The sequence below is a fragment of the Mustela nigripes genome, chromosome 1 (genome assembly GCF_022355385.1).
Source record: "Mustela nigripes isolate SB6536 chromosome 1, MUSNIG.SB6536, whole genome shotgun sequence".
In the NCBI taxonomy this organism is placed as follows: domain Eukaryota; kingdom Metazoa; phylum Chordata; class Mammalia; order Carnivora; family Mustelidae; genus Mustela; species Mustela nigripes.
The window spans coordinates 242,288,155-242,299,649 of record NC_081557.1 but is presented as its reverse complement, the minus strand read 5'-3'; the positions used below and the strand labels follow the sequence as shown (position 1 = coordinate 242,299,649).

General features: G+C 41.9%; 1 protein-coding gene across 1 annotated transcript in view; it reads left to right on the top strand.

Annotated features, from left to right (window-relative positions):
- The window catches only part of CORIN (corin, serine peptidase), a 248,162-nt gene that overhangs the window by 173,619 nt on the left and 63,048 nt on the right, over positions 1-11,495 (top strand). The window contains exon 10 of the mRNA XM_059383438.1: positions 3,887-3,982. Within this exon, the coding sequence (XP_059239421.1) occupies positions 3,887-3,982 (96 nt within the window). The remainder of the gene's footprint in view (positions 1-3,886; positions 3,983-11,495) is intronic.

Here is an 11,495-nt window from a genome sequence, read left to right as displayed (position 1 = left end):
GTAAGTGTGCGCGCCTACCCCGTGCGTAAGTGTGCGCGCCTACCCCGTGCGTAAGTGTGCGCGCCTACCCCGTGCGTAAGTGTGCGTGCCTACCCCGTGCGTTCCTTCCTGCCGCCTTTCCTGGGGAACCAAGCAGAGCCTTGGCGGTGATCTCATGCTCACGTGGGATTCCCCTATACATCCTTCCAGATTGCCTGGTACGGAGCTCCTCACAGCGCTGGCCCACCCAAAAAGCCTTTCTTGTGAATAGAATTCTGGAGCATCGTACGCGAACAGTCATTCCCCAGGGTAGATGATGGGGGCTGAACGCTTACACAGAGTGGGAGATTCGGTTAAGGGTTATGGGGAAGGTCAACACGATGATAAAGGAAAAGCTGAATACACAGTATTCCATTAAGTTAGATTAGGTTCCAGTTAGGAGGAATTGGCTTCTGGAAATTAAATGAGAAAACTTTTAAAATAACTGTGTTCAGAGAAGCGCTTCCTTTTTCTTTTTTTTTTCTTTTCTTCTTCTTTTGCCTGGCAGTGTCATTTTTACTTATTTTTTTAAACTATTTTATTTATTTATTTGAGAGAGAGTGAGAGAGAGAGAGCATGAGAGGTGTGAGGTTTAGAGGGAGAAGCAGACTCCTCACTGAGCAAGGAGCCCGATGCGGGGCTCGATCCCAGAACCCTGAGATTGTGACCTGAGCCATAGGTAGAGGCTTAATTGACTGAGACACCCAGATGCCCCAGTGCCATTTTATTTTTTTATTTCAAGTTTTTATTTAAGTTCCAGTTAGTTAACATATAGTGTAGTATTGGTTTCAGGAGTAGAGTTTAGTGATTCATCACAAAGAAGCAGTTTCGTGTCTCACATGACAGAACCATGTACTTTGTTACACTTGGGAAGGGTCGCTGATGTCATCTGTGAAAATCAAAAAGAAAACGTAAATCAAATAAGTTGTTTTTTAAAATGTCTATGTCTCTCAGAGAAGAAAGATCCTCACTGATTGTTTGAAGCTTCACTTTGTGTCAAAGCATTTCTCAGCACAGGGCTGATAGGAATACCCCTTGACTGACAGATCACTATGTTTGTTTATATGTGACCTAGCCCCTCACCAGCATAGCCTAGTCATTAAGAAGGTGGCTGTTGGGGCCCAGCTCCCTGGGTTCAGGCACCAGCTCTGCTCCCTGGTTCACTTTAGGCTGGTCCCTGAGCTCTGTTGGGTCTTGGGTTCAGTGCCTGCAAACTTAGAGTCACAGAGCTGACTTGTGGGGAACACTCTAGAAATGGGAGCTCTTATTACGTGGCTCTTGTGTTCAAACATGTCTTGGGCTGGGCATATCACAAATTGGCCAATGAGATTGGTCACCTGTGGCTATAGTAGTTTTGTCTTAATAAACACTGATCATTAAAATTGCTTTAGGGAAAAAGCATTCCAGTCCTAAAGAGAGACACTTTTAGTCACAGATTTAATACCTATAGCATCTGATAAAGAGTGCTTTGTTTTACCAGTTTTAAAATTCAGAAGCAGATTCTTTTCTAGCCATGAGTTATTATGTGCCTATCAGCCAAGCACCTCCCTTTGGATTAAATTGTTCTTTCTTTCTACATAATTCATCTCTGTTTGAAATAATCTTGGATTCTTCCCTATGTAATGGCGAGATTTATAAAGTATTTCCTTACATATGTAAGATGCAAGAAGGTCATGTGATGAAATGGAACAAAAGTCAGATTTTATCATCTTTATATTACTTAATCGAATGCATTTAACTTAATAAATGAATGTCATGGCGCTCATAGGTGGTTAACCACGGGGGAATTTGTGGCAAGTGAAACTCCTTATGGAGGTTGCAGGCTCCTGGGCAAGACTGGCATGATGGAAATTACTGTGCAAGTCATTGTCTCACCATAGAGTGACGTAGGCCATGAGGGAAGATTCAGGGAGCTCCGTGCCATATATGAGATGCATGGTCTTGTACAAGGCATCAGGAAAGGTTCCCTGAGGAAGAGATGTTGGCACAAAAATCTGAAGAATGAGTGGAGTTGACTTAATAAAGGAAAGTGGGACTGGAAGAAAAGCATTTCAGGCACAGGGAACTGCTTGGTCAAAGGTCCGAGGGAGGAAAGGAGCAAGACATCCGGAGGGTACCGGGAGAAGGCCACTATGATTCAATTCAGGAGTGAAGGGGAAGAGGGTACTGCTTCAGAATATTGCCACCAGTAAGCCCAGGCTGGCTCTGCTGGAGAGGTTGGGGAGGGAAATAAGAGCCACCCAAGACTTTGGGCCCAGTCCAAGATTCAGGCCATTACAGCCCTCAGGCTCTGCTCTCAACCTTCCCTTCTAGCCTCCCTGAGGCTACAGTGAGGCCAACCTATGCTCTCCACTCCAGCCTTTGCGTATTCTGTGTCTGCTGGGGAAACCCATTCTACCTTCTTATGCCAACTTAACCCAGCTGCCTTAAGAACTCCTTCTTCAAGAAGCTCCCCCTGTGCTGTCCTAGTCTGCTTCTGTTGCCTTACATATGCCTTCAGTGGCACAATGATCACACAGCATGGTAAGGTTCTCTGGCCATGGCCATCCCCCGAGTTAGAATATAAGCCATTTCACTGCTTTCATCTTTTAATGCTTCATTGTACAGCGGGTCACAGAAGCTTGTCACACAGCAGACACTCAGTATCTGCTGAAATAATGCATGCATGGCGTCTTATTAAAATTATTTAAGAGATACAAGGTGGTGGGTATTAGGGAGGGCACTTACTGCATGGAGCACTGGGTGTGGTACAAAAACAATGAATACTGTTACGCTGAAAAGAAATTTAAAAAATGAATAGAAATAAATACTTCCAAATTAAAAAAAAAAGAGAGAGAGAGATGAAACTCATGGAATTGACCCTGGCTTACCTTGCAACGATGGTTTGACTCTGATGTTATTTAAAAAAAAACAAAAAAGACCATGAGTGGCATCTCATTTCTTCAAGGTTATAATATATACTGTTGCACATTAATGGGAAGAGTCCAGTATAATAAACATTGTCTTAGAATTATAGATGAGAACAATTATATGTATATGCATACTGTTAATTATTCTTAAAAATGTCTTGCAAGATTATTTAGATTCCCGGTGACATATCTGAAAGTAATTAGCATTAATGGGCAAGAGCTAAAAAGAGAATGGGCAGTAATTTATTACCTTTTCCATTTCACCGACAAATGACCAGGAAATCAATGGGAAAAGCAGTTTCCTCTCCACATACCTTAAGGAAAAGCCATTAGGCTGACACTACTGCTCTTATTCATTTGGAAACGAGAAACCCAATTCTCAGGTCATCACAGCTAGGCCAGTGATACTTTCTAAGCACATACAGAAAATACAGATTGCAGCTGCCCAAGACTTGCGCCATGACAAACTATCCTCACTGTACTGGCGTCGATGCCCTATTCATTTTTAGGGAAAGCATTTTCCTTATGAGGAAGACTAGAGTTGGGTGCAAATGAGTCCTTAAAATAATATGGTTTGGTGTTCAAGATTCCAGATCATTATGCTGGCCTTTCTCTCCAATCACTTACTTTTTTTTTTTGTAATCCAGTTTATTCATCCAAGTAAACATAAAACACTTCCCTTCACCCCCCATGAAAAGCAACAAGAGCCCCTTTTTGTAGGATAGCTTGCCTCTTATTTCTTTGTTCTTACAGAATCCTTTTGGAATAACTGTATTTAGTTGCCAGGAAAATTAATCCAGAAAGTTACATATTTAACATGTGTTCACTATTTTTGGAGAAATTGGAAGGGAATTAAAGTTATGTCATTCCTCAGCTCCACAAGACGTCCTTTATGCTTTCAATCCTAGTGTGAGGAATTTACAGATGATGAAACAAGTGTGCCTTTCCCCCCTCTGTAGGTCAGGCTCCATGTCAAGAAGGCGACCAAAGATGCCTCTACACTTCCTGCCTTGATTCATGTGGTGGCAGCTCCCTCTGTGACCCGAACAACTGTAGTAAGTACAGCAGCTGACAAGGGCCATCACCATGTCGGGATATGCATTTTGCCTTTTTCTTTGGAATTGACAGGAAAAAATTGAAGTCTGGAATCCTTCCAAATGTGTGTGTGTGTGTGTGTGTGTGTGTGCGCGCGCGCGCGTGTGTGTGCACTTGTGCACGTGCATATATATACACACATATATATATACACACACACATATATACATATATATTTCTTTTTTCTTTTTTAAAGGTTGCATGTGGTAGCAGAAAAGAAACAAAATGGTCTTAATTGACTTAAATCAGAAACAAATGTGTCATTATGAATGGCCTATAAATCCCAAATTGCCTGATAGCATGACCATTACTTTCCCTTCAACATCAGCTCGTCTGTGTTACTTTCTTGGCTCGGCCTGCAGGCAGATGCTCTCTTCCTTCCCTCTTAAAGCAGAGCTTCAAAAATGGAAACTTCATCCAAGAAGCAAATACGAAGTTCGTCTAAACAGCGCAGAGAGCTGTGGCCGTCTGTTCTCCTCATAACACTTACTCTCACCTTTACAGGAGCTGTGCTGACCTAGAAAGATCTGGTAGCTGTTATGTAAATTTGTTTGGTGTAGACTGTTGGCCCACTGTGAATTAGCTTGGGGGGCGGTGGAATTCCTAAGGTGGTGGGGAGAATGGGCAGGAGAAGTGTGGGGCGCAGTGGGCTCTTGTGGGATGTTGAAAATGAATCAGACAGACGCGGAAAACTCTGATTTCTAGTAATGAGTTCGTATTTGTGGGCTCCACTTTCATACTCGATTCACTTCTTTCACTTTTTGTAATTAATATTTGGCCTCCTCTTCCAGGTAGGGCTTGAGATTTCAAAGCAGATCTGTCAAGTTTCAGTTGGCAAAAAAGTTTGAAAGTATCTCCTAGTTGAACGTCTGAAGGATTCTGGTCCTAGTTTGACTCAGTGACCTTTCTGTGTCACTGTAGAGCTAATAGTGGCTTCTCCTGGAACCCCAGGAGTGTGAGGGAGGCAGCCAATGAAAAATCTGACTGAGAGGATTTTTTTGTTTAATTTCATGAGCACTTAATAATAAACTTTATAACTATTTAACAGTGTGATACCCAGCCCTTCTCCACTTCTGTATGAGAGAACAGTTGAGAGAGATGTTAATCTGACCATTAAGATATACTGCCACTTTACTCACTCTAAACTGATTTAAAGATGTGTGTGTATATATGTTTGATAATTATGTGTATATGTATATGTCCTGGGTCCATTGTTTCACACTTTGCTTTATCCCCCTTCTGCTCTGGAACTTTTCCAGATGTGGTTCTTTCCTTCACCTTGAACTTGGCATGAGCAATTTTGAATAGGAACAGTGTCATCTCAAAGACATGTGTTTATTATTAAAGTTTCAGGGATTGTCCAACAGGGAACGGCACTTAGTATTAAATTAAAAAAAAAAAAAAGTTGAAAGGGCAGTGTTAGCCTGTGTCCGATTTGGGTGAGAAATATTGAGTGCATCTTGTCCTAGCTTCTCCATTTCTGAAATATGTCAAAACCCAAAATGTAAAAATATGTTATACCTGTCAAAAAAAAAAAAAAAAAAAAAAGGTGGAAAGAAAGGCACAAGAGAACTCTGGCTCATGGTCCACTGGTATTTACAGCAGGCACAACAGCGTTCCAGGCTCTGGGATGGGCACTGGGCACTCTAATGGCAGAGAAGAGAGACATGATTTCTGCCTTCCTGGAGATAAGTTTTCCATGTGGGAGAACACACGCCACCATCTTTCCTCTCACGGGTACTATATTCTCTTACGTTTTCTCTTTATGTTCATTCAGTACACTCGAAACAATGCCCCTAGCATCTCACTGTCTCTCCAGCATCTTCATTCACCACAGATGTTCTTGCCAGATTCTTTCCATATTTATTCAGCAGAAATTTGTTCATCCCTCTTCTGAGTACCAGGCACTGGGCTGCTCATTGGTCCCTCATTCCTTCTGTGTTATTAAGAACACTTTCCAATGTACAGGTGGTTTTTTTTTTCCTCATCTTTCAAAGAGATTCTTGATGGTATGGGTGTACCTGGTTCTCTGTAAAGTTGGGCCAGTAGCATCTTCTCTCAGAAAACTTCATGAACTTGAAAATGTGATTAATTATTTGAAGATCTTTACCACCGGAGAGACTGTGGCTTAAATTCTAGGGCCCAACTACACAGCGTTGTCTTTCTCTGGCTCCGGGCTAATAAAAATAGGAGTTTGAAGAGTATGGATATTCTGTCTGGTGGAGTCAGCCTCTTACTGGAGTTGCTGGGATTCTAGTCCTTGAAGACCCCTGTTCTTGCCCAACCATAAAATGTTATGGGTCCCTGAAGATAATACTGAGTGGGACCCAAGCGTCAATATTTTTTACATTTCCAGGTGACTCCAAGGTATAGCCAAGGTTGAAAATGATCACTTTAGTGGTTTGTTCATGACTAGGCTGTAAGGGTATGTAACATCCCTGAAACCAAATGTGAAAAAGTCTTTATAGCTTTCAAAGTTTTCAGTGGAGAAGTCCATGGCTTGTCTGGGATTCCCAGAGATGCCTATAGTTTCTTTTGTTTGGGTTTTTTAAGCCTAAAAACCACACTTCTTTTTTTTTAAGATTTATTTATTTGTTTATTTATTTGACAGAGAGAGAGAGAGAGAGATCACAAGTAGGCAGAGAGGCAGGCAGAGAGAGAGAGGAGGAAGCAGGCTTCCTGCTGAGCAGAGAGCCCGATGCAGAATTCCATCCCAGGACCTGGAGATCATGACCTGAGCTGAAGGCAGAGGCTTAACTCACTGAGCCATCCAGGCGCCCTAAAACCACATTTCTGATGGCATTGTGTACTGATAGGTGAAGTATCACAGTAGACCCACATCCACTCATGACCCAGAATCTTTGACATTGTTATGCCCTGCTGGGAGGCAAAATACAGCTGTATCCTTTTTTTTTTTTAAATATTTTTATTTATTTATTTGACAGACAGATCACAAGTAGGGAGAGAGACCGGCAGAGAGAGAGAGGAGGAAGCAGGCTCCCCACTGAGCAGAGAGCCCGACGCGGGGCTCGATCCCAGGACCCTGGGATCATGACCTGAGCCGAAGGCAGAGGCTTTAACCCACTGAGCCACCCAGGCGCCCCAATACAGACGTATCCTTGCCTCAGGGTGGGAGCAGGAATGCTATTTCCCCTCCCCATGGTATGGGGGACTAATTCATCACGCCCACCTTGGAGTGTACAATCCAGACAACTGGGGAATCCTGTGGAAAGAGCAGTTCCTGGGCACGTGTCTTTCCCCAATTCTCTGTGCCCATGACCGCCATGGCTGTATGAAGCCAACTATGACATACCCCAGAGGCTCTCTTGTTCCTCTCAGTGTTCCATTGACTGTTAGTTCTACATGTTTGCTCATGCATTTCTTTGTCTCCAACATTGAGGAAGCAATGAACAGCTTTGTTCTTTGAATACTTTCCTACCAACCTCTCAATTTACTGCCTTCTGCTTGCAGTCTCTAGTTGGAAGGAGCAAATAGTATAGGGGTGTGGTAAGAAAGCCAAACACCATTACGGTTAAAGACTTCAGTCCTTGGGAGCAAATGGGAGTTGAGAGGAATGATCTCTTTCTAAAAGCTTACCCCACGAATGAGTGAAAAATGAATGATTAAATTAGGATATTACCATTTGGTAACAAATTGTTTCTATTTGGTACCATGCATTGGTGAATTAATGGGTCAGGACATTGAGCATCTACAGCTGCTGACATCCCCCAAAAGAAAAAAATCAAATATACTTCACCTTCTGATGGAAGAACACCATAGCACCTACAGTCTTCCCTAAGGGAAGAAACTTAACACTCTGCATGCAGCTGCCAGTGTTCAGGAAGTAGGAAGGGCAGGGGAATATATTTAAGTTCCCCAGGAATAGGTAGTCAGCAAAACTCACACTCTGGCACACTCTACAGCCAAATCCCTGAGTGCTTCAATGGCTAAAGTCTAATTAAAAATAAAAGGATGGTGGGGGGAACCCAGATTGAGAGACTTAGAAGACAAAACAAGTTTTAAAAAATGGGTAGGCTTAACTGTAGTATTCAGGGTGAGGCAGACACTTAGGTAATAAAACTATAAAGCAGAGCAAGGATGTGATAACTATGAAGGTCATTACTCTGCAAGGAAAGGAGAAGTTGGTAGAAGACAGGGTAAACGGAGGGCCATCTGGGATGTTTGGCAAAGTTCAACTTCTTGATCTGAGAGGTTTGTACAAGGTGTTCACCTTAGAAAACTCATGAAAGAGCTATTAAAAATCATAATAAGGAGGGGTGCCTGGGTGGCTCAGTGGGTTAAGCCGCTGCCTTCGGCTCAGGTCATGATCTCAGGATCCTGGGATTGAGTCCCACATCGGGCTCTCTGCTCAGCAGGGAGCCTGCTTCCCTCTCTCTCTCTCTTTGCCTGCCTCTCTACCTACCTGTGATCTCTCTCTGTCAAATAAATAAATAAAATCTTTTTTAAAAAAATCATAATAAGGAGAAATACAGAATTTGAGGCAAAGATGAATCTTAGGATATTGTATATGCCAATGGATGTTGAAAGTGACATTTTCTCACGTAAGCGACCATCATTTACTACGTGATTTCCTTGGTTTCAGAGTATTGCATCATGGCAAGGATGTAACATCATTTAGTTAACAATCCCATCTTTAGGCTGAATTTAACAAAACACAGTTTCAGACTTTGAAAGGTGGGATATCATTAAAGCTCCATTAGGATAATTTTTTTCAGCAGATATTTATTAAACCTCATTTATGTTCTGGATCATGTGCTAAACAGGGCATCAAAAGGCATTGAAAAACAAAACAAAACAAAAAACAAAGCAAAATAAAACAAAACCTTAAACCGCCTCATGCTTGTAACACAACTGCCCTCTAGTGGCTATCCTAAATCAAGCTAGTGAGCGAGTCTGATTCTTAAGATAGAAAAACTTACTGATACTGTAAATCATAAAATTTGAGGTTGATGGATATGTTGAGAGTTTATCTTGCCTAACACTCTGTAAAGAACGCCTTATGAAGGAATAAAACACAGGATTCAATCACCCTTACCACATCCAGTAGAGATCTCCAGAATAATGTATGATCATAACTTCAGCCTTTCTCATCTTCCTCGGCTCTGAAACATTGAAAGTTTATATCTCATCCCAAATCAAAAGTGATATAGTTCCCACATGTCAAAGAGAAAAAATATCCGTGTTATGGGTCTCCTTATCATCTAAATATATTTTATTTATTTGAACATATAAAACTTGATAGGGTTTTAGAGGAAGAGATAGAAAGGAAAAGAATATACAAGAAAAAAGACTGCATCAAAAAGCTGTGTGAATTATCCCATTTTTTGGTAAAGTTATATTAAAGAAATTAGGAAAAATAGAGTTAGAGTGCCATCTACTGACTTATAAGTCAGTCACGATGAATAATTAAGCAGCAAAAGCAAATTGAGGAATACCAGGAACGCTAAGGTTCTACTTTGGCAGAAGCAAGCCGGCATAAATCTGTCTGTGTGTGCAGATGCTTGTATACATAGACAGGAGCCAGTGAAAGGCGGGCAAGGATTCAAACCCAGTCTGTTGGCACACGAAGAACTTTTTCTTTACCCATCTTGCATTGTTTTTATTGTTATGAGGAATAGGCATTTTTTTAATAATATGAAATCAAAAGATTTAAATACTAAATGTTCACAAATCCATGGACATGATAAACTGAACCAGCCCCATACCTCCTCTGTGTCTTCCTCCTCTTCCCGTCCTGTACTCATTGCCAGGACCATGCCCATTTGACAAGGTTACGTCTTTTCCGGCAGACTGAGACCATAAATACACTTTGTCCGGAAGGCTTTTAATCAGGCTCCTTAGAAACAGAATTTCCTCCAATCCCTCAGAGCTGTTTTAATATATCACCCAGTCCTTGTTAGGAGTCTGTCTACGTGTATCTCACTCCTTGGTCAAATAATTAAGTTTAATTGAATAATGACTCTCGATAAGGCGTGGAGTCTTTAGTGGGCCTGGGCAGATTCACCAATACACCTACTTACGTCTCCGACTCCTGCAAACAGAGAGGGAACAGGGAGGCTTTCTGCCAAATTCCCCTAAACCCCTTTTATCCTAGGAAGGTTTCCAGTGCCATTTGGGTTCCACGTTGTGCCCCTGGGCTCTTAGTACTTTTTAATACTGCTGTCCTATCCTCAGGTTATACCATGGCTACCGGGAAATGTGTCTTTCTTCCTAAAAGGATTGTGGAGAGCCTTGATTGCAGGGACTGTATTTTTCATTATTTTCACATTTTTAAAAACGTATTTCTTTTCAGTGTAACAGAATTTATTGTTTCTGCACCACACCGGGTACTCCATGCAATCTGTGCCCTCCATAATACCCACCACCAGGCTCCCCTGACCTCCCACCCCCCGCCCCTTCAGAACCCTCAGGTTGTTTTTCAGAGTCCCTAGTCTCTCATGGTTCACCTCCCCTTCCAGTTTCCTTCAACTCCCTTCTCCTCTCCATCTCCCCTTGTCCTCCATGCTATTTGTTATGCTCCACAAATAAGTGAAACCATATGATAATTGACTCTCTCTGCTTGATTTATTTCACTCAGCATAATCTCTTCCAGTCCCGTCATGTTACTACAAAAGTTGGGTATTCATCCTTTCTGATGGAGGCATAATACTCCATAGTGTATATGGACCACATCTTCCTTATCCATTCCTCCGTGAAGGGCATCTTGGTTCTTTCCACAGTTTGGTGACCGTGGCCATTGCCGCTATGAACATTGGGGTGCATATGGCCCTTCTTTTCACTACATCTGTATCTTTGGGGTAAATACCCAGTAGTGCAATGGCAGGGTCATAGGGAAGCTCTATTTTTAATTTCTTGAGGAATCTCCACACTGTTCTCCAAAGAGGCTGCACCAACTTGCATTCCCACCAACAGTGTAAGAGGGTTCCCCTTTCTCCACCTCCTCTCCAACACACGTTGTTTCCTGTCTTGCTAATTTTGGCCATACTAACTGGTGTAAGGTGGTATCTCAATGTGGTTTTAATTTGAATCTCTCTGATGGCTAGTGATGATGAACATTTTTTCATGTGTCTGATAGCCATTTGTATGTCTCCATTGGAGAAGTATCTGTTCATGTCTTCTGCACATTTTTTGACATGATTATCTGTTTTGTGTGTGTTGAGTTTAAGAAGTTCTTTGTAGATCCTGGATATCAACCTTTTGTCTGTACTGTCATTTGTGAATATCTTCTCCCATTCCGTGGGTTGCCTCTTTGTTTTGTTGACTGTTTCCTTTGCTGTGCAGAAGCTTTTGAGTCCCAAAAGTTCATTTTCGCTTTTGTTTCCTTTGCCTTTGGAGACATATCTTGAAAGAAGTTGCTGTGGTTGATATCAAAGAGGTTACTACCTATGTTCTCTAGGATTCTGATGGATTCCTGTCTTACGTTGAGGTCTTTGGGTTCTTTTTGACGAGGTT